Here is a 25,379-nt window from a genome sequence, read left to right as displayed (position 1 = left end):
ATCAGAACTAGACAGAAGAGTTTTTCTGATGTGGAGGCAGCTTCTATTTATTTATTTTTATTTATTATTATTATTTTTTTTTGGAGGCAGCTTTTAGATCTCTCTGGAGAGAGATGCAGAGTTGGAGCACATAATCACAGCAAAGGGTGAGCAGGGCTGTAGCAGCAACAGATGAAGGATGTCAAGACTGATTCTAAGACTTGTGGCTGGAGCCTCTGCCTGTTCCTGGTTTGTTGATCAGATTAAGAGAATCTAGCAGGGAGTGTCTGAATTATACAAAGAAATTTCTGGAACAAGTGTAGACATTTCTCTCTGTTTCTCCCATCGCTTTTATCACAATGGACAGCATGGTTTATTACTGTGGGGTTTTTTTGCTCCATTTAAAATTTTGCTGACTGGTTATTTGTCATTTTAATGATGGATTTTTAGATAGAGATAAAATATTTTTGTGTCCTGAGTTGGTGTTTTGCTTTTATAAGTATTCTAAGGGGTGAAAAGAAGCCTAGGGATAACTAACTGCACCAGATTCAACTGGTTGGAATATTTCATTTGCAGCCTGGGGATCAGCTAGGGGCTTAGAGTTTTATGGAGTTTATTAATAATATGTATTTTTAAGCTTTTTAACTTCACAAGAAGAGAAACTCTGTGGAACTGGTACTCTTGCCCTAGATGAAAATTCTCATGAGCTAATCTCTTTATTTCTTTGCAAACAGTTCCACAGGTGACCTCGGAGAAGGGGCTGTCAACCTTTCTCCAATCCCTCATAGAAGGGGGAAGAAGGGAAAGTAGAGGCAGGGACCTCAAATGAAAGCTCCCTATATATGTCCATGCTTTATTACATTCAGTTCACACTAGTGAAAGCTATTTCTTATAAAAAGATAATTGGAAAGATGGAAAGGATTCTTTGGCCATTCTTAATGGTAAGAAGGACCTCATCATTAGACTTTTTTCTTTATAATTGATACTATATGGTCATTTTAGGATAAAATTCCAATGACACAGCATCACAAACTACCCAAAAGGTTTTCTTTCTAACTCATTACCTAAAATCCATAATTTTCACAGGAAGCTTTCAAGAGTCAAGCTGTATCCAGATACAATCAGTAGCTGATTTTTTAAAAAAGTTCTAAAATGAATTAAATTAGTGCAAATTATATAAGTTATGCTAAATAATAAATTTGGTCTTAGAATGCATTCAGAGAAAAGCTTAACTTACAGTTGTCTAAATAATTTCTAATTAAAGATAGCTAAAATCAAGAGTAGAAAGGTAGCTAAAACCAAGAGTTGAAAGCATTATACTTTAAGACGATACTATCAAAGCAGTAAAGGCTTATTATAATCTCTAGTAGAAAGATTTTAAATATCAATATTGGATGGCATGCAGAGACATTTGATGGGTTTCAACTACCAGAATGTTTCCTCAGCATGTGAAATTGTGGGTGAGTATTTCAAATTATATTCCATAGCTTATCCGATATATTAGCTCACATTGTTAGGAGACATACTGGAGATTAAGCCCATACCTGAAAAGAAAAAAAATCAGAGCCTTTAGTTTATGACATTAAAAGACTTGAATTTTTTACACAAAAGTTATTAGGATTGTTGCCTTCAAAGCTCTTAAGAGTGTTATACTTGACCAAGAAAAATAAATCATATGTTTTAATTTATATTTTAATTACTACCTACACTACATAGAATTGTAGAATCTCAGAGGTATAAGGGAGCTAACAGGCTACTTGGGTCATCTCACAAATGGAATAAGAAGAATGCCTTCTCTAACACTTTCAACAAGTGGTCAACCACCTCTTGCTTAAATATTTCCAGGGAGGGGGAGCCCACTGTCTCTGCAGGCAGCCTATTTCAACCTTTGAGTAGTTTTAATTATTAGAAAACTTTTTCTGACATCAAACCTAAATTGTCTTTGCAACTTCTACCTACTGTCAGTTTTGGCTCTTGGAACAGACTTCCTTTCTTGCCTCCCTCCTTCCACCATTAAACCTGATCTTGTCCCATTTAACTGACTTAACAAGCATGGTTCTCATTTCACTGAAGCATAATGAAGGTCATTAAAGATGGTTACTGGAACAGCTGAAATTAGAACCCCAAGTTTGACCCAGCTAGCTTCTGCCTTTTAATCTACTTTGAATAATCTAAGAAGACCAAGAATTCTTCTCCTCAACCAACAGAACTACATGTCCCCCAATCTCTAAAGGAAAAAAAAAGAGATCCTTACTCTCAGGGTATGGTCCCATGATCCTGAGCAGAAAGCAGTTCCATCCGGGGAAACACGTAAGGTACTAACTCTATTTTCATGTCCAAACAAGATGGATACTCTTGATCCTTTCAACACATCCCAGACATTGATAGTATAATCATTGTAGCCAGCAAACAGCAAGCGACCTAGGAAGGGAATGACATTCACATGGAATGATCTTTGGAAAGCTCCATGAATTTGAGGTTCTAAACTAGAGGTCCTTAGTTTTCTAGGTCATCTAAAACAAGAGAACAACTAATTTACAGGCTACCTATTACCTATTTGTGCAAGATTTTTACCTTCCCCTACCCCTTACTATGCGCAATGTATGTACCCTTAGCTGAAATACAATGGAGTTTCTGATCTCCAATTTAGTCTCATTGACTAGACCTCAGATAGCATTTACTACAAAGTGTAGTGTTTCTCTAACAAAGGGTAGAGGTGGGGAGGGGGAAGAAATCAGAAACCTTAGGAAATCACGGGGAATTCCTAGGAGCTGATAGAAATGGCTTTCTCCCAACCTGACTTCCCTAGATCGATTCCCTTCCTTTTAGAACATTGCTTATTACTACCTACCAATTTAAATTTTCCCCTCTTAGAGTGGCAGACTGTTAATTCTAGCTGAGCTCTGTTTCCTTCCTTAAACTCAGGCTGCTTCTAGTTGCTAGCAGTCTCTGTCTCCAACCTTTTCTATGAAGGCCAACATGGGATACTTAGTTCTCTGTCCTCTACCCATTTTAAGAATTCCCTCCCCACAACCCCCTTCTCTCTCCTTTTGTGTCTCTGTCTCTGTCTGTTTCTCTCTGTCTCTCTGTCTCTGTCTCTCTCTGTCTCTGCCTGTCTGTCTCTCTCTCTGCACGAGGTGGAAAAGGGGGTTTATGGAACTCTTTAAGAAGACTATGGGTGGAAAAAATTTGATGCATCACTCCCTTAGGGAATGGCAAAAGGTAAGGCAGGCCCTTTATGTGCCCTGGCAAGGAAAAAGGGGTGTTCTCTCTGATCAGAGAACCTCTGCAGGCAACACAGAGCAAGAATGTAATAAGATCCTTGAGGGCAGACTTTGATTTTTATCTTTTGAATCTCTAGCACCATGCCTGGCATGTTAATTCTGAATGATGAATTGATTTCAATGACGATGTTGAAGTGGGGGGAAAAAAGAGGAATGATATAGAAAAAGGAGAGGAAACTGTGCAAGGGAAAGACATTTTTCTAGATTTTTTTTTTTTCCCCTTGAAAATAAGAATGAGGAAGGATGTGGGTCAATATGCCAGATCATTTGGGAAGTGCTCCCTTACTCATGGAGTGCAGGGGATAAAAGTTACATGTTTTTTCTCACTTAGTTCTCCTAGTGATCTGGCAAGGTTCAGAAGTAAAACAGCCCATTATCCGAAGAAATCAAATCTTACCACTGAGGGAGAAATCCACGCTGGATGCTCCAAATATAATACTCTCTTTGGAGTAAATTGCCACCTCCCTGTCAGCACGAAGGTCATACAAGCGACACTATAATTCAAATGGAAATTTAAAATAATTTTCACTTTGATTGTAATTCTATAAAGCACAACTTATGGAGACATAGGTAAATCAAGTGGTTTGTACAATTTTAAAGACTGGAATGGAATGTCATCTTTTATCTCTTCTTCCCCTTTCCCCTTCTCTGCAGTATTTCACTTTTTCCATTTTCCTATTCATTCATATCTTTTCCCACTGTCTGAGGAGGGGTTTTAGAAGACATTTTTTCTTCTTCTTGCAAAACTGTACCGACATAATTCTCTCTTTCAAAAACAAATAGTCAGTAGCTTGGAAACATACCGTAGCATCATCTGAACCAGAAGCAAAAGCATCTCCACTGGGATAGTATCTGTAGGAGACAAAGTTGTGGTTGCAAAATCATTCTCCAGAAATCACTGTTCTTGAGAATTTTGCAGGCAAAGCATTATATAAAATTATTATCGTGCACTTTGGGAGTATCTTTTTGATCTGTGAAATTTTATGTTGATGGCATTTCTTTCAAGTTTGTGAGCCAAGTCATTATTTTTATCCCATTTCTCCAGAGTAGCTTAGTGGTTAGAGAGCTGGCCTTGGAACTTAGAAGATCTATTGGGTTCACACCCACCTCTGACACATACTAGTTGCATGATTCTGCTAAAGGCAGCATCTCAGTGTTCTAGGCAACTCTCTACAACTACAAGCTTCAGAGAAGGTGTCAATCTGTATTGGTGGAGAGAGAGAGTTCTCATCTAGAATTTCACTGTATCAGTGAAATTTCAAATCCAGTCCTCATCACTATTGTATCTTTTAGATTACTTAGGCTTTGTGGTTCTTTAGTTGCAAATCATGATCATAGAATATCATAATTGCAAGTGTCCCAAAGGGAAATGGAACGTTATGAGGTAGATAGCAGTAGGCTATAGCTAGGAACGTGCAGAGGTCAGCTTGAATCAGCTCATGAGAAGCAGTTATTAAATTTTCAGGGTGAATATTCTTGAACTTTGAAAATCTGTAAATGCTACAGATTAAGGCTTAATTTATTGTTTTGTCGATTTCTAGACTTAAGAAAATAATGGGGAAATATTAACAATGCAGATTAAACTTAAAAGTATGTTGTGGGTTCATTTCCTGCCTTCCACCCCCCACCCCTCTCCAAAGAAGTGGTTGTTAAATGTTTACCAGCACTCTCCTGGCTATGGAATATTACCAATGATAACTGGTACATTAGAAATGACAGGAAGTGCAACCATCAAAGATACATATATACATGCATATCTGTATCTATATATGTGTCTGGAAAATGAGATGGGTTAGTCAGGTAATAAGAATGAGAGGCAATATGTGGAAAGCTTAGAAGTACATTTACTATCCCTGAGATATTCAAAGAACCAGAGGCATCCACCAATCAATAAACATTTATCAAGTACCTACTATGTGCCAGGTACTTTGCTAAGTGCTGGGGATACAAAAAGGAAGCAAAAGACAGTCCCTGCCCTCGAGGAGCTTGTAATCTAATGAGGAAGTCAACATGCAAAAAATAATGGAGCCTTTACTACACATGTGGGTCCATTCCACTCTTTCCTTACACATACAAAGCAAACTATATGCAGGTTAAATAAGAGATAATTAACAAAGGGAAGGCACTAGAATGAAATGTTGGGAAAGGCTTCCAGTAAAAGACGAGATCCTACTTGGGACTTAAAGGAAACCAGGAAGGTCAGTAGGAATTGAGAAAGGAGAGTGTTACACTGAGTTGATCCTCTGAGAATTTATGGGAAGAAATAGAACATAATTTCATAAGACGGGAAGGTATGTAGTAGAAGTTGCATTGCTTCCCCAGACTCTCCCTTGGTCCAGTCTCCTCTCTCAAGACTGGGAAAGACATTGCACTGCTCAGTCCCAGCTAAGCAGACCCAAGCCTTGGGCTCTCCCCAGGGCCCTTTTAGTGACAACAACCCTCCCCCCACAAGGACTCTAAAGGGGAGGAGGAGAGGTAGTAGTAGTAGAGGCATCATGTAAATGATGAGAAAACTAAGGACAAAGTTAAGAAGGTGGAAGAAGTAGAAAATTCCCAAGGAGAACGATGAGGGAGAACAACCTAGAGAAGATGGACCAAGATTCCCAGGTCACTGCTAACAAGGCTGAAGATGAGGAACCAGAGAAGGACTCAGTGGCCAGCAAAGAAGTAGCTGAGAAACAAGGGTCTGAGCAGGTGGCTGGCTAGGTTCCTGCCTCTTGTTTCTGGGGCTGGTGGGGAAGCATTTAAGATTTCTGAGCCTATCACCGAGTGAGGCAAAGGTCAAGAGGAAGGGGAACCTAAGGAGACTGAGGCTGCTGCAGTTCCCACAGCACAAGAAACTAAAAGTAAAGTAGGTCCAGCTTCAGGCTCAAGACCTAGCAGCAGAAAACTTTCTTTCAAACAGACTCCAGGAGCAAGAGAAGCCCCTGGATCCACCCCTGAGGCTCAGGCACCTTCAGTTCCAACAGAAGAGGTTAAACCTTCTGAAACTCCAGCCACTAATTTGGATCAAACCACAGTAGTGAAAGAGTAAGATGGAAGAGCTTTTGAAAAATAATAATAATTACTTAAGAAAACCTTTGTGTCTCCCCTCGTCAGCTTAGTTTACTTATCTTTTCATTATTAATATAGAATTATTAAATGTTACTGATAATTATTCTTTATCATTTTCACCTTCACTTATTTCAAATCTGAAATAACATTATGTTTTGTACCCCTCAAGACCCCCAAAAGTTGTCCCATCAAGGAAAGGGGAGGTAGGGGATGGAGGAGAGACTCCAAATAATATATTTGTGGGGGAATACCTAATATATCTTCAATCAACTTTACAAAAGAGTTCTGGATTTTAAAGAAGGATGCCTAAAAGTACAAAAAAATCTTTCATACCTAAACTGCTCTTAGATTACTCTACTGATATATCAGAATCTCTTTTGTTTTATAATGGGGTTTGAATATGGGGTGCGAAGGCCATCACAGCTTTATGAAAGCAACAGCTTCTGTGTTTTTAATAAAAATTTATAGTTTTTTTAACATCATGGATGAATGCCATCATTCAGACAGTGCCCACTTGATTGTCCACATTTTTTCTCAATGTTAGGGCTCCATTCTTTTCTCCAGATATTTTTGGGAGTAACAAACACACTCATTCTACTTGGCCTCCCTGGATTGCTGTTGTTGAGTTAATATGCATTCATGGTTGGATAATACTAATCATAACAGTTGGCATCTATTTATTTATTTTTTTCTGATTTATTTATTTTTAGTTTTCAATATTCATTTCCACAAGATTTTGAGTACCAAATTTTCTCCCCATCTCTCCCCTCCCCCACCCCAAGACAGAGTGCATTCTGATTACCCCTCCCCCCAATCTACTCTCCCTTCTATTACACCACTCCTTTTTCTTATCCCCATCCACTCTATTTTCTTGGAGGGCAAGATAGATTTCTATACCACATTGCCTATATTTTTTATTTCTCAGTTGCATGCAAAAACAACTTTTAACATTTGTTTTTAAACTCTGAGTCACAACTTCTCTCCTTTCCTCCCTCCCCACCCATCCCCACTGAGAAGGCAAGCAATTTGATATATATATATTATACATGTATAGTTATGGAAAATACTTCCATAAAAGTCTTGTTGGGAAAGACTATGTTTCCTTCAATCCTATCCTGCCCCCCATTTATGCTTTTCTCTCTTTTGACCCTATCCCTCCTCAAAAGTATTTACTTCTAATTACACCCTCCTCCCATTTGACCTCCCTTCTATCATCCCTCCAACTCCACTTATCCCCTTCTCCTCTACTTTCCTGTAGTGTAAGATAGAATTTCATAACAAATTGAGTATGCATATTATCCCCTCCTTAAACCAAATGTGATGAGAATAAGGTTCACTTTTTACCTCTCACCTTCCCTCTCTTCCATTCTATTGAAAAAACTTTTTCTTGCCTCTTTATGTGAGAGATAATTTGCCCCATTTTATTTTTTCCTTTGTCCTCCCAATATATTCCTCTCTCACCCCTTAATTTTACTTTTTAGATATCATCCCTTCCTATTCAATTCACCCTGTGCTCTCTGTCTATATGTATATAACCCCTCCAACCACCCTAGTGCTGAGAAAAGTCTCAAGAGTTAGAAATATTATCTTTCTATGTAGTAATGTAAACAGTTCAACTTTAGTAAGTCCTTTACAATTTCTCTTTGCTGTTTACCTTTTCATGTTTCCTTGATTCTTGTGTTTGAAAATCAAATTTTCTATTCAGCTCTTGTCTTTTCCTCAAGAATGCTTGAAAGTCCTCTATTTCATTGAATGACCATTTTTTCCCCTGAAGTATTATACTCAGTTTTGCTGGGTAGGTGATTCTTGGTTTTAGTCCTAGTTCCTTTGACTTCTGGAATATCCTATTCCATGCCCTTCGATCCCTTAACGTAGAAGCTGCTAGATCTTGTGTTATCCTGATTGCATTTCCACAGTATTAGAATTGTTTCTTTCTAGCTGCTTGCAATATTTTCTTCTTGACCTGGGAGCTCTGGAATTTGGCTACAATATTCCTAGGAGTTTTCCTTTTGGGATCTCTTTTGGGAGGGAATCAAGATTCTTTTAATATTTATTTTGCCCTCTGGTTCTAGAGTTTCAGGGCAGTTTTCCTTGATAATTTCATGAAAGATGGTGTCTAGGCTCTTTCTTTGATCATGACTTTCAGGTAGTCCCATAATTTTTAAGTTGTCTCTCCTGGATCTGTTTTCCAGGTCAGTTGTTTTTCCAATGAAATATTTTACATTATCTTCTATTTTTTCATTCCTTTGGTTTTGTTTTATAATTTCTTGCTTTTTCATAAAGTCATTAGCTTCCATCTGCTCCATTCTAATCTTTTTTAAAATTTATTTATTTACGTTTTCAGCATTCATTTCCACAAAATTTTGAGTTCCAAATTTTCTCCCCATTTCTCCCCTCCCCCCACCCCCAAACACCAAGCATTCTAATTACCCTTGTCACCAATCTGCCTTCCCTTCTAACATCCCTCCCTTCCCTTATCCCCATCTTCTCTTTTGTCCTGTAGGGCAAGATAAATCTCTATACTCCACTACCTGTATTACTTATTTCCTAATTGCAGGCAAGAACAATACTCAACAGTTGTTTCTAAAACTTTGAGTTCCAACTTCTCATCCTCCCTTGCTCCCCACCCATCTCCATTGGGAACGCAAGAAGTTCAATATAGGCCATATCTGTGTAGTTTTGCAAATGACTTCCATAATAGTCTTGTTGTGTAAGACTAACTATATTTCCCTCCATCCTATTCTGTCCCCCATTTCTTGTATTCTCCCTTTTGTCCCTGTCCCTCCCCAAGAGTGTGGACTTCTAATTGCTCCCTCCTCCCAATGTCCTCCCTTCCATCATCCCCCCACCCTGCTTATCCCATTCTCCCCCACTTTCCTGTATTGTAAGATAGGTTTTCATACCAAAATGAGCATGCATTTTATTCCTTCATTTAGTCTAATGTGATGAGAGTAAGCTTCATGTTTTTTCTCTCCCCTTTTTCCCTCCACTGAAAAGTCTTTTACTTGCCTCTTTTATGAGAGATAATTTGCCCCATTCTATTTCTCCCTTTCTCCTCCCAATAAATTTCTCTTTTACCCCTTAATTTCATCTTTTTAAGATATGATCCCATCCTATTCAACTCACCCTGTGCTCTCTGTCTCTCTGTCTCTCTCTCTGTATATGTAATCCTACCAACTGCCCAGATACTGAAAAAAGTTTTAAGTGTTACAAATATTGTCTTTCCAAGTAGGAATATAAACAGTTCAACTTTAGTAAGTCCCTTTAATTCTCTTTGCTGTTTACCTTTTCATGCTTCTCTTGATTCTTTTGTTTGAAAGTCAGATTTTCTTTTCAGCTCTGGTCTTTTCATCAAGAATGCTTGAAAGTCCCCAATTTCATTGAAAGACCATTTTTTCCCCTGAAGTATTATACTCAGTTTTGCTGGGTAGGTGATTCTTGGTTTTAGTCCTAGTTTCTTTGACTTCTGGAATATCCTATTCCATGCCCTTCAGTCCCTTAATGTAGAAGCTGCTAGATCTTGTGTCATCCTGATTGTATTTCCACAATACTTGAATTATTTCTTTCTAGCTGCTTGCAACATTTTCTCCTTGCCCAGGGAACCCTGGAATTTGGCCACAATGTTTCTAGGAGTTTCACTTTTTGGATCTCTTTCAGGAGGTGATCAGTAGATTCTTTCAATATTTATTTTGCCTCCTGGTTCTAGAATATCAGGGCAGTTTTTCTTGATACTTTCATGAAAGATGATATCTAGGCTCTTTTTTTTGATCATGCCTTTCAGGTAGTCCCATAATTTTTAAATTGTCTCTCCTGGATCTGTTTTCCAGGTCAGTTGTTTTTCCAATGAGATATTTCACATTACCTTCCATTTTTTCATTCTTTTGATTTTGTTTTGTGATTTCTTGATTTCTCATAAAGTCATTGACCTCCATCTGTTCCATTCTAATTTTGAAAGAACTATTTTCTTCAGTAAGCTTTTGAACCTCCTTTTCCATTTGGCTAATTCTGCTTTTCAAAACATTCTTCTCCTCATTGGCTTTTTGGACCTCTTTTGCCATTTGGGTTAGTCTATTTTTCAAGGTGTTATTTTCTTCAGCATTTTTTTGGGTCTCCTTTAGCAAGGTGTTGACCTGCTTTTCATGATTTTCTTTCATCTCTCTCATTTCTCTTCCCAATTTTTCCTCCACTTCTCTTACTTGATTTTCAAAATCCTTTTTGAGCTCTTCCATGGCCTGAGCCCACTGAATATTTATTTTGGATATTTGGGATACAGAAGCCTTGACTTTTATGTCATTCCCTGATGGTAAGCATTGTTCTTCCTCATCTGAAAGGATAGGAGAAGATATCTGTTCACCAAGACTTCTATAGTCTTATTTTTTTCCCTTTTTTGGGCATTTTCCCAACCAGTTACTTGACTTTTGGGTCCTTTGTCAAGAGTGGGATATACTCTGGGAATCTGTAAGGTCTCAGTTCCTCCAAGGTGGCACAATCAAGCATGCACACTGGTCTGGGAGCAGGAAGAGATTTTTGTGCCCAGAAGCAGTTTCCTCTTCACAACCACCTGGCCTCCAGTTCCACCAAGCCAGCACTGGGGGCTGAGACTCAGATAAGCTGTGGGGGCAGGGCCTCCATTCAGCGTGAGATAAAGATCAGCTGCTGCAGGGCCTTTACACAGGGCAGAGGTAAGAATCAGCTGCTCTGTGCCCCCAGGAGTTTTACAATCCAACAATGGATGTGGGCTGCTGTAGGGGCAGCTGTCCTGCTGCCTGCCTGATGTGGCCTCTGCAGCCACTGCCTGAGGCCAGAGCTATGGGAAGGTCCTTCTCCCTTCCTAGGCCAGCTGAAAAAACCCTGTCACTGACCTTTGGCACCTGTGGGTTGAGGGATCTTCGAAATGCTGCTGCTGTGACTAGGGATTGTGCCCCCAAGGGCTGTTCGCCAAGGCTAGGCAGCTCCATTCTAATCTTTAAGGAATTAGTTTTTTCAGTGAGTTTTTGAACCTCCTTTTCCATCTGGCCAATTCTGCTTTGTAAGTCATTCTTCTCCTCATTGGCTTTTTGGATCTCTTTTGTCATTTGAGTTAGTCTATTTTTTACAGTGTTATTTTCTTCAGCATTTTTGGGGTCTCCTTTGGCAATCAGTTGACTTTTTTTTCATCATTTTCTTGTATCACTCTCATTTCTCTTCTTAATTTTCACTCTACTTCTCTTACTTGCTTTTCCAAATCCTTTTTGAGCTCTTCCATGGCCTGAGACCAACTCATATTTTTCTTTGAGGCTTTGGATGGAGGAGCTTTGACTTTGTTGTCTTCTGTTTGCATGTTTTCATCTTCCTTGTCATCAAAGTAAGATTCTAGAGTCTGATTTTTTTTTCAATTTTTGCTCATTTCCCCAGTCATTTACTTGACTTTTGAGCTCTTTGTCATGGTAGAACTCTGCTTCCAGTGGGGGTGGGGAATGTATTGTCAGCTGATGCACTTTCCTCTACCCCCTTCCCCCTCTGCCACCCTGCAGCTGGAGCTGGACCACTCCACTCTCTCACACAGGTCCCACAGGCTTTTGTCCACTGAGCTTCTGATTTGTCCTTGGTGTTTTGGGGACCTGAAGTCTGGAAACTGCCACAGGTGCAAGAGATTCAGTCTCCCCAAGACCTGCTCAGGTCCTGCCTGTGCTGGCATGGCCCATGCTGGACTGTGCCCTGCCCCCTGCATGGTGCAATAGACACTTCCAGGACACGTTCCAGGCTGTCTTGGGCTGGAGAATTACTTCACTCCATCATTCTATGGATTCTGCCATTCCAGAATTTGTTTAGAGCCATTTTTTACAGGTATTTGGCTGAATAGTTGACATTTATGCAGCAGTTATTGAGTGCACTGTGCTAAGAGCTTGACAACTATTATCTCATTTGAGCCTCACAATTTTGTGTTATTAGTGCTATTATTATCATTCCAATTTTAGAGATGAGTAACCTGAGGCTAAGTGACTTGTCCAGGGGCTACACAGCTAGTAAATGTCTAACACCAGATTTAATCTTTAAAAAAAAATACACGGAAAGATAGGAAGGTATGCAGCACCGTTGGAGGGAACGTCTATGCCAGGGAAGCCACAGATCCATCTATGCACATTCTGCATTATAGGAGGAGATATATGGGTGAACAAAAAAATCAACCCTCTTAGTTTAGCAAGGTACTATCATAGCCTCATGAATATCACCATGAACTTTGTTATAAAATTGATAATAAAACTTTTCTTCAGCACTTTTAGCTGTTTTTTTCAAAGCATGTGCTTTCTTGTTCCATTATCTCCTTTGGTTCTCACAATTCTGTTAAGCATACAAAACAGGCACTATTATGCCTAGAAACATAGCAGTTAAGTGAAGCAGTCCTTGATCTTATGTTAAATTTTCTATTAAGTTCTGGTCTTTTTGTGACAAAACCCTGAAAGTCTGTCAGTTCATTGAATATCCATTTTTTGGTTGTTATTCAGGATTATATTTTGCTGGGTAAGCTATTTTTGACTGCAACCCCAGTTCTTTTGCTCTCCAAAGTATAGTGTTCCAAGACCTGCAGTCTTCTAGTGTAGCAGCTGCCAAATTTTGTGTAATTCTAACTGTTGCTTTGCTATATTTAGTTTTTTTCTTGTTGCTCATAATATTTTCTTCTTAACCTGGGGGTTTTGAAATTTGGCTATGATATTCCTGTAGGTTTTCACCCTGAGACGTCTTTTAGGTGGTGATTGGTGGATTTTTTTCTATTTCTACTTTACCCCCTTGTTCTAAAACTTTGAGACAATTTTCTTTATTTCTTTGTAGTATTGTTTGGTCTTTTTTTAATTGTAGCTTTCAGGTAGTCCAATAATTCTTGTTTTCTCTCTTGATCTATTCTCCATGTCAGTTGTTTTTCTTTTGAGATGTTTCACACTTTTAAAAATTTTGTTTGATTATTTCCTGGTGTTTTATAACGTCATTCTCTTCCCCTTGCCCAATTCTACTTTTCAAGGAGTTGTTTTCTTTCTTAAGACTCTGGATCTCTTTTTTTCACTTAACTGACTTCCTTTTCATAATTTTCTTGGTTTTCTAGAATTGTTCTTATTTTTTTTCTAATTTTTCCTTAGTTCCTCTTAGTTGATTTTTAAAATCCTTTTAAAGTTCTTCTAAGATTTCTTTTTGGACATGTGACCATTTGACATTAATCTTTGGGGTAGGAGAGGCTTTTTTTTTTTTTGCTTCAGTATCCTCCTCTGAGAATGAACCCCCACAGTAGCTGTCTGTGATTGGATTCTTTCTCCTCTGCTTACTCATTTTTACTTATTCATTTTTAGCCGCTCATTATTATAATCACCTCTAGTCCAGGGGTATGGAGATGCTGCCTCTGACCTCAGGTCCTTTTTTTACTGTTATTTTCTGAACTTTGTCCTGGGCCTAACCTCAGCACTCCTTTCCCCCTCCAAGCCACAGCTAGGACCCCAACCACACTATACTGGAAATGTTCTTGCTCCCTGAAGACTTTCTAGTGGCTGTAATTTTCGATTTTCCTCTTTGACCTGGCACCGAAACCAGAAATTCAGCTTTCTTGTAAGTGCCCACAGCCAGCAGCATCCATACCTGACTGCTTCTGCATTCATCTGGCATGTGCTCATTCCTTCTCATTTTCGGTTGCAGCCCAGGATGGATTGTGACTTGGCAGCACAGATGGGCCTGGCATCCCTTGGCAACAGAGGATCCTTCAATCTTCCCCAACTCATATGTCTGATCCCTCCCACTGTGAGGGGTCTGTGAGGTGAGAATTCCTGTCATCAAGGCTTAGGCTACTTCTCAACCCAGCTGCCTCCAGGGCTAGCTGTTTGCTGTTTAAGTGGAGATAGCCTGGAGGTGTTTGCACTTCACTCAGGTTGAACCTCTGTCCCTGGGGTCTTTCCTTGGGTCTTCTCCAGTTGTCCCAGCTAGACCAGTGCTCTACCCCAACTCTTGTTTATTTTTGCTGTTCTATGTTTGCCCTGAAGTGTTATTTTATCCTGTTTGTGAAGGAAATCTGGAGAGCTTGGAATTTTCTGACCTACTTTGCCATCTTTCCAGAATTCCCCAAGTGCCCCAGATGTAATTTCTTATGTTCTAATGAACCAGACTGAAACTGTACTCATCAGAAGAGAGGGTAGCAGATGATACTCTAGGATTGGCCAGAATCCCTGGAGATCCTTAAGTATTTGGGACACAATATGGCATTTACACCAACCAGAAGTGTGTTGTTGGGGTAATGTCACTGAATCTTAGTAAACATGACTAGGTTCATTGTGCTATGGCAGCACCATACTGTCAGGTTAACTGGGTCTGAGATTTTTTTGTTCATTTGCAAATTTTTGCCCAATATACTAAGTCATACCACTTCTCTAAATGGAGAAAGCTCTAATGAAAAAATACATGCAAGTTGTATTTTATATACACACACATATATACATACATATATGTATGTATGTAAAATGAAGTTGTTTTACAAAGGAAGCCAACAGAAGGGAATACCAGAATTTTGAAACATCCAAATGCCTTTTGTCTTTCCCAGTGCTTACACTGGGAATTTATGTACTTACTTGAATGATATTTGCCTTTGTTCAAAACATCTTTGTCTGGAATCCCTTCATTGAAATTATCTTTGAAGCCAATTCATAGGCCAAATAAGAGCCATTACCTTGTAGTTATATCTTGACTTGACCAAAACCAGCATCACCCAGCTTGCTCACCCATTTTATAAGGTTTGAGTAATTTGTGGCCATTAAAAAAATCAAATTCAACTGAGGATACAGATTCCCCCTCCATCCTTCCTCCTCACCCCTACCAAGTAGTGTTTCAAATATGGATGCCCCAGTGGAAAAAGTGTACGAATGGTCCTGGGGAACTCCTCTAGAGGGGACAATGTGTACTTTAATGTATAAGTTTTGGCAGGTTTGGTTAAAAACAAGTTCTATTATCTAAAGTTGGGAGCTTTCTGTAGTTGTGTCACAAACCATTTACTGTACTTCCCCTACCCACCTACTGTCTGGATGGGTAATTTGGTTCCAGATAACCAGTTGAACAACAGAAAATTGGGTCAACCAACAACCTTACCACTACAGAGCAATGAAAGGAGACTTACTGATCTCTTTTTCTGGACCACCAACTCCTTCTCTCTCAGTGTCCACCCTCTCACCTGCCTACACATGGTCCATTCTCTCTAATCCATCACACCATACTAACCTATCCCACCACTTATGCTGGATGGTATTATTATGACGGCTAGGTGGCACAGTGGATAGAGCACTGAATCTGGAATCAGGAAGACCTGAGTTCAAATCCTACCCCAAATACTTCCTGTGTGACTCTTTGGGCAAGTCTCAACCTCTATCTGCTTCAGTTTCCCCATTTGTAAAAGAGCATAAATAACGGCACCTAAAATCTGGACAATAATTTCACCTACCTCCCAGGGCTGTTGTGAAGATAAAATGAGATAATATTCATAAAGTGCTTTGTAAACTTTAGGGTGCTATGTAAATGCTATCATCACCATCATCATCCTCCTCAGTGCCTTTCTCTGTCCCCTACCCAAATATCAATGTCTTGCAAAGAAACAAAAGGAATTCAGACAGTTCATTGGTTATTTTCTTTGCCCAGTACCTACTCTTCTCCTTGTATTTTTTAGATAATCATATTTCACATAAACACAATTTAAGGGGCAGGCTTATTTTTAAGAAAAAATATCTTCCCTTCAAGGTCTTGTGGATATTATCTCCCACTGCCCTTTAAGTTTCAATTTATCCATATTCTGAAAAAAGAGCAAAGTTGAAAAATGTAATTCAGATGTAAGACATACAGTAATTTACTAACCTGACACTGTTGATATCAGATTCATGTGTTTCAAATGACTGGATGCACTGGCCAGAGCGCATGTCCCAAACCATAGCTTTTTTGTCACATCCCTAGAAACAAAAAAAAAGCTGTTCTGAGTTATATGCCTAAAAGGACAATAGCGATAAAGGAAAAGAATGGAAATAAAATGCAGACATGATGCTTCAAAAGATCACTGGACATGGAATCAGAAAATGTGTGTTCAAATGCCAGCTTGACTCTTTCTTATTCCCATGGTCCTGGGCACATCTTCTCTGAGTCTCAATTCCCTTATTTGTTAAGTGAACATAATAATTGTGGAACCTTCTACTTTATAAGACTGTTCTGAGAAAAATGCCCTGTAAAATTTAACATCCAATATAATTAGGGAATATGCCTTAATACCACTTTAGGTAAGACCAGCTAAATAGCTCATATCTCTTAACTAAAATGAGCCAATATCCTGACCTAGTGCATAAATAGCTGGTCTTGATCCTAGGAAGACTTGGATTCCAGACCTGCTTCTGACAGATACTGGCTGTGTGAATCTGGTTGGATTGCTTAAAATTTCAGTGATCTCTAAGGCTAAATTTCAAAAAAGGGGCTTACCTGAATGGGTAGAGGGAGTCCTTATCCTAATGAAATCATAAGTCCAGTCCCTTTTTTTGCACAAATTTTATCAAAGGCAATAATTTTCAATTAAATAAGTTTTTAGGGGCAAAGAGTAAGTCTGATTTTTTTTAAAAAGAAAAGACCTTGCGACTTTGAGGTATAAGAGAGAAGTGGCATTTGGATAATTCTGTTAGTGGCTTTAATTGTATTTTCCCTTTTCAGAGTAGGTAAAAACCAGTGCAGAGAATCCTTCTTACCTATTTCTTCTCCCCTTGGATTCTTTCCTTCTCTCTCCCTCTCTCCTTCCCACAGACAAAAAAGGAAAGACAATAGGGGGCCTCAGTATTGTTCGAGTCCCTCATCCCCTCCCCTCAATTTCTGGTTCTAAGGAATCAAATAAGATAATGCAGGCAAAACACTCTGTAAACAGAGTACTCTGTAAATGCTAGCTTTCATCACTGATCTTTCACAAAGGTAGTACTGTCATGTTTCAACATGACATAGACATAACCCTGGGTTCCAGAGGGCCTTGCAAACAGAATTCTGATCCTGGCATGCCGTATCACCTAGAAAGATCCGAATATGGGGCTGGAGACACTGAATATCTATTGTATGAGGACCAGCCAAATTAAGTTCAGGGAAACTCATATCCAGGTTGATCATAGGTTTTCTTGAGCATGGTCTACCAAGCTATAGAGGGATTGGGACCTGCATGATTGTTGGGAGCACCCCCAGATTTCTGAAATACTATTACTTAACAGATTTACAAATGGGTACATGAAAACCACCAAATTTATGAAATAATATATGAAGTGGTGTAAGGGCAAGCCAGGTGGGATTTTTATTGTTCTTCTGTTGCAATTCAATTTCCCAGCTTCAGGCTAAATTGTAAACATCTGAAGGATTAATCTCCTTTGACATTAGGTGTTGAGGCATGTGGGCTATCCTGACTTTGGGCACTGAACCAATAAGATGCTGAGTTTTGGGGCTGGCACATGGGCTCTCAGTGCTACGACAGTCAGGTAATGCATGTGGGCTACATATGTGGGCTTTGCCAATCAGATATTTAGTAAAACCCTATATAAGTTGGAAGATTAATATCACCTTGGGGCTCACTCCTGAGAACTCTTGATGTCCTGGACAGACTCTGGGTAGGCATTGATAAGGGGCCCCTGGCTATGAATATGAACACAGAAGAAGAAAATGGAGAGAAGACACAATGAAAGATAAAGAGAAGATGAGCACTGAGCACGGAGCCAGCTGCGGCAGCAGCAGCAGCAGAGGCAGAGACTCACTGAAGGAGCATCCTGGGTGTGAAAGCAAATTGAGCTGAAGGGCAGAGACATGGCTTGGAAGGAGGCTTCGCTTAAGTCCCTTTTAAGAGATGTTATTAAGGAGCTTCTGGGTTTGAAAGTGAATTGAGATGGCTGTGCTGGCAATGTGTGTAACTATTGCTGCTGCCCTGTTAGGCTTTGTTTTCCCACAGACTGAAGCTGGGAGCAGGCTCTTGCTGTCAGGCAGGAGCAGGGAGAGTTTGGAATGGGGCAGTCCCTTCCACCATGAGCTGAGACAAGGGGCAGGAGCAGAGAGTTGCCTGAGTGTGAATCCAAGCAGGAGCTGGGAGCGTTTGACTCACAGATCTTCAGGAGGAAGAGTCATAGAGTTCGGGACTTGGCCCTGAGTCAAGGTGGAGCCTTTGTGGTAAGGTAGGAGCAGTGAGAATGCTTTCCTGCCATGCCTCCCTGGGATGGTTTGGGACCCAAGGGATGGAGTTTCATCTGAGAGTGCCAGGTGAGAGAGCCTATAATGGCAGCATGGAAAGAACATACCCCCAAGAAGAGTTTTAGGATTTGGACACTTTATTTTGCCAGAGGGGATTGTAACCTACTGTGACCTAGGGGTGGCATGTGTGGTATTCTCTGCTACCCCCGGGGATGTTCTGTGCTAGGGGAGACCCTGGCCTGAGACTCTTTGATTGTATAAGATATACTGAATGCAATGATACATGCTGGGTGCCATGTTATAGGCTGAGTGTGAATGGATAAATACTGAACGATATGTTTTGTTTAAGGTTTTGCAGCCACCCTGGTAATAAGATGCTATGCTGTTATGGATTGTGAATGTTGTACTTGAGTTTTCTGAATAAGGTTCAATTTTGAAAAATAGAGTGCTTTTTATACTGTGCAGTTCGACCCTATATACATTCACAGCAGCAGCCCTCAAGTGTGCTGTGTTGACTGGTGGTGTTACAAACGGCTGTGTCTCCAGGACAATTCAGATGACTGAACGGAGAAAAAAATCGGTCAAATCGATTATTTCATCTCATTGCTAAAACAATACAAAGATGATTAGTTGGAAAAGTTACAGTTTAATTCAATAAGGTCTCTCTCTTTTCCCTTTGAATCATGTGGCTCTCACGTTCCTTACTACTTCTAGACCTCTGGTGTTAGGAAACTCTTGCTTGGCTTTAACGCCAATTTGTTTCCATAACATGGAGATGCATTTTTCAAATCATAAAAGTTCTAAAAGCATCAAAATCAGACCTTTGTAAATTTTTAATTGTAGCGACCAAATTTTTTGTCACTTTGCCTTAATTTTTCCCAAGCTTTTCTCTTTTATAGAAGGTTAATGTAAACATAATTTGTCCCTAATTGTTCTTAGTTGTCTAGCAGAAAAAAGTCATCTCCTTATGCAAGTGCAGTAAATTTATAATTTCATTTCTTTCCCTCTCTTTTTTAATTACTTCATTTTTTTAGCCAAGGAACCGGAAGTCCAGAGAAATTGTTAGTGGCCGAACAGAGCCTAGAATCAGGTTCTCTCATTTCTAAATTCCTCCTTTCTTTTACTATACCAAATTCTCTCCCCAAGTTCCCCTATTACTATTATACTCCCTCTGTGTCTATTATACTATGATCCTTGATAAACCCTCCAACTTCTTGGTGTTGTTCATATCACATGGCGCAATCATATACTCTTTATTCTCTTGATTGTCAGAAAGGGGATGTTGGTCTTTGAAGTTATTCATTGATGCTCTACTGTGACTAACTTTTTATTTAAGAAAAAAAAAATAGGCCACTAAGATTTTGACCTCGATCCACAGGATATATCTTAATTATGGAACCTTTCCAGAAAAGCTGTATGGTCCCCTGAAAATCTAGGAAAGAGAGGACTGTAGAGAATGGGACCCAAACTCATAACCTTTTTTACTGAATTCACTAAAACAGTAGATGACAATGTTTTGTAACAAGAAAAAACATAATGACATGAGAAGAAGGGGGTGGTAACCTTACTCTTAGTCATTTGCCCAGAATCTTTGAGTTTTTCTCTCATCTAACTTAAGTGAGAGTCCCTTATCTGTATAGCAAGACCTTGGGCAGCCAAGTCTTTCCTTATGAAAAATGTCCCCATGGCCCTTATTTAATGTTCACATTCTCTGGAGACAGGAATCCATTTTTTTTTTTAAAAAAAGCCTCACCCCAGATACAAAGGTGTTTCCTGTTTCTGAAGGTGCCAAATCCAGGCAGAGAACATCAGCTCCATGTCCATGAAAGCTCTGGAGAAGCTGCCCACTCTCCACATCCCACAGGGCACAGGTTCCATCCCCACTCGCAGTCAAGATCTGCCCAATAAGAAAAGGACAAAAATGTTGTTGTTATGACTAATATCAAATTATTGTTAAGTGATAAATAAAATGTTTGAGGTTCTTCTTAAAAACAGTATGGTACAGAGGGAAAAAAAACAATGAATTTGAAATTAGGACACTCAGGTTCAAATCCCATCTCAGACTCTACTTATGGGACATTGGACAAGTCAAATCTTCATTTGTAAAAGGAGGGGGTAGGGCTAAATGGCCCCTAAGGTGCTTATCAGTTCTTGATCTGTGATCCTAAAATCTTGCTCTGGAGATCCTAAAATCCTGGCTCATTCCAGATAATTTGTTGCATCAGAACTATCTGGAGGCTACTAGATTCTTTGACTTCCTGAACTTGAACAAGAACTTACTGACTCCTCTTCTGGTCTCCCAAACTGTACAGGGGCTGCTTGGGCTGTAACTCTAAGCCTACCATGCTGATGAAGAACATTACCTTTGTCTGTCACTGCTATGCCAACAACTTGACAGCAATTGAGGCAGCAGCTTGACTGCTTTTACTCCAGTTGGATGAGGAAGAGGTGGTAGACTGCTTTTGGAGACTGGTGAAGGAAGTGGGACTGAGTGTTTAGGAGAGGGTTTTTCATCAGAGTCCACCTACAAGTTCAATTTGATCAGGGCCATCTCCAGTTGTCCTGATCTATATCTCACCACTGGACAAAGATGGCTCCAGAGGAGAAACTGAGGCTGGTGACCTTGCACAGCCCCCACTCACTTAAATCCAATTTATTTGCAAGTCATGACAACATCTTCCTGAGGTCATGGTCCTCTGAGAATGAAGGACAAACCACACAACACAATTTGATCTCAAATGACAACAGTTATGGGCTGAACTGAAAAAAATCCTCCATAAGCTCACAACTGTATTAGACAACTGGAGACTCTTGGGCATGGACATAATACTATCTATGGCTGGGAAACATTCTATTGCTAAGAGGAAATGGAAAGAATAGATGCACTGGAACTTAATCATACATGACATTTAGCATTCACCCTATACGCCATGGAATGAATCCTACAGTTGGAAGAGCCTTCACAGGACATCTATTTTAACATACTAACCAATGGATAAATCTCTCCCCTTCTACCCCCAACCTTTCTACGACAATATCAAGAGAACATTCAACATGATGTTTAACTTGGAGTCAGGAAGACTTGAGTTCAAATTCCCCTGAACATTCGTTAGCTGTATGACCATAAACAATTCACTTCACCCAAGGACTCAGTTTTCTTCATCTGTAAAATGGGGATATTAATGTCTGTTTTATGGAGTTATTATTAGGAGGCTCAAATGAGAGGATATACATAAAGCACTCTGAAAACTCTGAAACGATCAGTTTATCAGTTATTATTACAATACCTATAAAGTAGGCATAATTTATTTCTAACTTTTCAAAAGTTAAATTTTACTTTGGAATCAGTTTAATTTTTCAAGTGTAGTTTTCCCATTACACAAACATATGCCTATATTCACAGTCAATATTTTAAATTAGGGATCTCATTTTTCTTCCTCTTTGTAAGGAGAGATTACTACTCCTTCCCTTCCCTCTTCTGCCCAAGACATTACCAGAGTACCAGGCACCTGGTCAAGGCAACCGGAAAAGGGCACAAAGAAGAGAAAGTACTGCTAGCAGTTACTCTGGAGCCCATGAGAGCCAACCCAGACTAGCCAGGCATCATGTAATAGTTTGTTAGGTTTGGCAATTTGAGAAGTAGGACTAAAAGTTTTTTAAGTAGCATATGATCATATTTCTAAATCTCGGGCTGGCTCCAGAGTTTGAAAACTACTCCAAAAAAGTTAGGTCTGGATTCAGTTCCGAATGACTCACTCTAGTCTAGACTTGCCCCCAGAGGTCTATAAAATTCGGGTAAAATGTCTTCTGGCCGATGAAAGAAATAGAAACTTAATTAAATGACTAAAGTTGAATTCTATTTTCAGTTTTGGTATGAATGTTTTGTTCTATGCTCCATTTTTTCAGTCTAATTTAGGTTGATAGATTTGTATGTCAGGGACCTTGGGGACTATTTTATAGATGAGGAAACTTGAGAGTTTGATATAATCCATTGACTATATGTTGTGACATTTATTTTTTTTCATTCCATTTAACACCTAGTAATAATTTGCACATACACAGTAGGTACTTAGTATGTATGTATGTATGTATATGAAGTGTGAGTATATTAAGCAAATATGAGGTGTTCTCAAAAGACTTTTAAGCTACTAAACTTAAAACTGCTCTATGCCTTTTGACATAACTTTTATATGGAAACCGAAATGTAGAGAGATTAAGTATCTTTCCAAGGTCACAGAGATAATCACCGATTAGGATTTGAACCTAGGTTCTTTGACTCCAGATTCAGTGCTCTTTCCAGTTTTACCATTCTGCCTGTGTTTATTTAAATACTCATTTCCTACTCCTGCTACCAAATATGTGGAAAATTGGATTATTTCCATAAAAGTAGTGCTTCTTGGAATAGTCAACAATTCCTTTAAAAAGGTCACCAACCACAATATGTTCTCTTTTCCTTTGGAAATTTATCTCTTCCTCTTCACTGTATCTGTAGTAATGGACAGATGAACACTTAGAATTTTCAATTATAGGTAAATTTTCAAAGGAGAATCTTTGTTTTTATTCAGGTTTTAGGATTCCTGTTATCAGAACCAATCCCAAATGCAGGTCCTGGTCCTTCTGATTCATAAGTTTGAACTCAATATTAACTAAAAAGACTAACAATTAGAACTGTCCCTAAGGAGAACAAACTGTCCTTAAGTGGAACTGACTTTCTTGAGAGGTATAGTGAACTACCCCTCATTGGAAGTCTTTAAGCAACAGCTTCGTGAATGTTCATCAGGGTACAGCAGTTGGATTTCTTATAGATACATTGGAAGAACCCTCTCAGCTCTGAAATTCTATGCTACTATAAGTTTCTACAGAAATTTATTTAACTGAATCCCATACTCAGGAGCTGTCACAAGTTTACCCAGTGGGTCAGTACCCCTTCTCTTAACTTATGGCTTAGTCGTCATATGCCATTTTCTTATCATTTTCACTTATTTCCCATTATTTTTTCCAGCTGTAGTGCCAACTCCTCTAAATATATGTTAAACAAGCTAAAATCCCACAGTGATTCACACTTTGACAGGCTCCACCAACAAAGGACAAGGCTGTTTTTCTAAGATTCCCACGCAAGCCAACCAACCAACCAACATTTTGGGCAACAGAGCAGTCAATATTATTTCAATCTCCCGACTGGTAGTCAACAAATCTCTGCTGCCAAGCAAGGAGAGATTAAACTATTTGGGTCCTTAACTTTATGTACTTCTCTTTTCTTTTGTCCAAAAATATTGTAACCCATTGTGGATGTTATAGTAGGATGTTTTCCATCAGAAAAAGGGTGGTAAATTTGTGTTTGGGTCACTGATTTTTTATCAAATGTGTATTTTCCTTTGTTTGGGTCATTGATTTTATCAATGAAAGAAACTCCTGGAGAAGTAACAAACTCTATGAATACAGATCATCACCTTTTTGGTAATTTACAATCATTGAATTGACTGGAACTATGAGTGTGGTTGAGTGACTTGCTCAGGGCCACATTGAAAGTATGTGTCAATGATGGGACCTGAACCCATCTTGTCCTGGCTCAAGTTGAGTTTTCTATTTACTTAAATATGCTGTCTCTCATGCCAAGTGATGATAAAAAATATAAAAACATTACCTCTGATATAAAATCAGAAGTAGTAAGATGATTTGAGCTCAAGTAATTTTCTAAAGTTGTACTACATATTCAGTATTTTTAGTTTTTGCCTTCTTTTGAATATAGAGGTATGTAAAGAAGGGTCTAATTTAATGGAGATTATTTTGAGCATTTTTAGTACTTTGAGTATTTTAAATGTTTTATTTTAAAGTGAAAATTTTTATGAGCTTGTGATACTGGCCTCCTTTGCTGTTTATCGGATACATCATTCCATCTCTCTGCCTATTCATCGACTGTTCCGATGCCTGAAATGCTCTCCTTTCGTAGCTCTACCTCCTGTTTTCCCTGGTTTCCTTTAAGATCCAGCTAAGATCTCACCTTCTGCAAAAAGCCTTTCCAATTCTCTTTAATCTTAGTGCCTTCCCTCTGATATTATCCTGCATCTGGGGCCATCTTCAGTCCTTCTAATCTATATCTGGCCACTGGACCCAGATGGCTCTGGAGGAGAAAGTGAGGCTGGTACCTTCACACAACCCTGCCTCACTTAGAATCAATTTCATGTCATGGCGTCACCTCCTTGATGTCATGGTCCTCTTTGAGAATGAAGGACAAACAGCACCCTCCAATCTCTCATATATCTATGTGTCATGTTTGTACATAGTTGTCTGCAGATTAAATTGTGATGAATTTGGTGGGGGGGGAGTCACAGCAACTCTTTTTTTTTGAGGGTTCAAATTTTTAAAACTTTTTTAAAAAATTAAATTTTATTTTGTTTTTGTTTTAAATTCCAAATTCTTTTCTTTCCTCCTCTTCCCTTTCTCCTTCCTATTGTTTGTTTCATCATGAGTCCTTCAGAACTAGGAAACAGAAACTCTTTAAAAACCATCTAAGGCATGTAAGGGTACCAATATACAATAAATTAAAAGAGTATTCAGTTTAGTGAGTTCACTGATTCTTGAAGAAATGAAGACAATCCAAGGGCAATGGAAATTCCTTTAGAATAAGGGTTCGTAATCTTTTTTTTTTTTTTTTTTTGGTGTTATGGGCCTCTTTGGCAGAGTCTATTGAGGCCCAGGGAGTGCTTCTCAGAATCATGTTTTAAATGCAAAAAAACCCCAACAAAACAACACATTAAAACAAAGAATACTAATTCTTAATAATACAATAATATTGTATTATAATACAACAATAATAGAAGATACAGTTATCAAAATTTAAAGACAAAGACAAGTTCACAGACCTCAGGTTCTGTG

At 39.0% G+C, this 25,379-nt stretch overlaps 1 protein-coding gene across 2 annotated transcripts in view; it reads right to left on the bottom strand.

Annotated features, from left to right (window-relative positions):
* Positions 1 to 807: 807 nt before the first annotated feature.
* The window catches only part of GNB5 (G protein subunit beta 5), a 54,706-nt gene continuing 30,134 nt past the window's right edge, over positions 808 to 25,379 (bottom strand). For both annotated transcript variants that reach the window (XM_072623925.1, XM_072623924.1), the window contains 6 exons: positions 20,257 to 20,400; positions 16,170 to 16,261; positions 4,067 to 4,115; positions 3,661 to 3,757; positions 2,234 to 2,400; positions 808 to 1,523 (listed from right to left, as the gene is read on the bottom strand). In XM_072623925.1, coding sequence (XP_072480026.1) covers positions 1,512 to 1,523; positions 2,234 to 2,400; positions 3,661 to 3,757; positions 4,067 to 4,115; positions 16,170 to 16,261; positions 20,257 to 20,400 — 561 coding nt within the window. In that variant the 3' untranslated portion in view covers positions 808 to 1,511. The remainder of the gene's footprint in view (positions 1,524 to 2,233; positions 2,401 to 3,660; positions 3,758 to 4,066; positions 4,116 to 16,169; positions 16,262 to 20,256; positions 20,401 to 25,379) is intronic.

This window comes from Notamacropus eugenii, chromosome 7, assembly GCF_028372415.1.
Source record: "Notamacropus eugenii isolate mMacEug1 chromosome 7, mMacEug1.pri_v2, whole genome shotgun sequence".
NCBI lineage: Eukaryota > Metazoa > Chordata > Mammalia > Diprotodontia > Macropodidae > Notamacropus > Notamacropus eugenii.
Note: the sequence above shows the minus strand (reverse complement) of the source record. Positions and strands in the feature narration are given on the sequence as shown.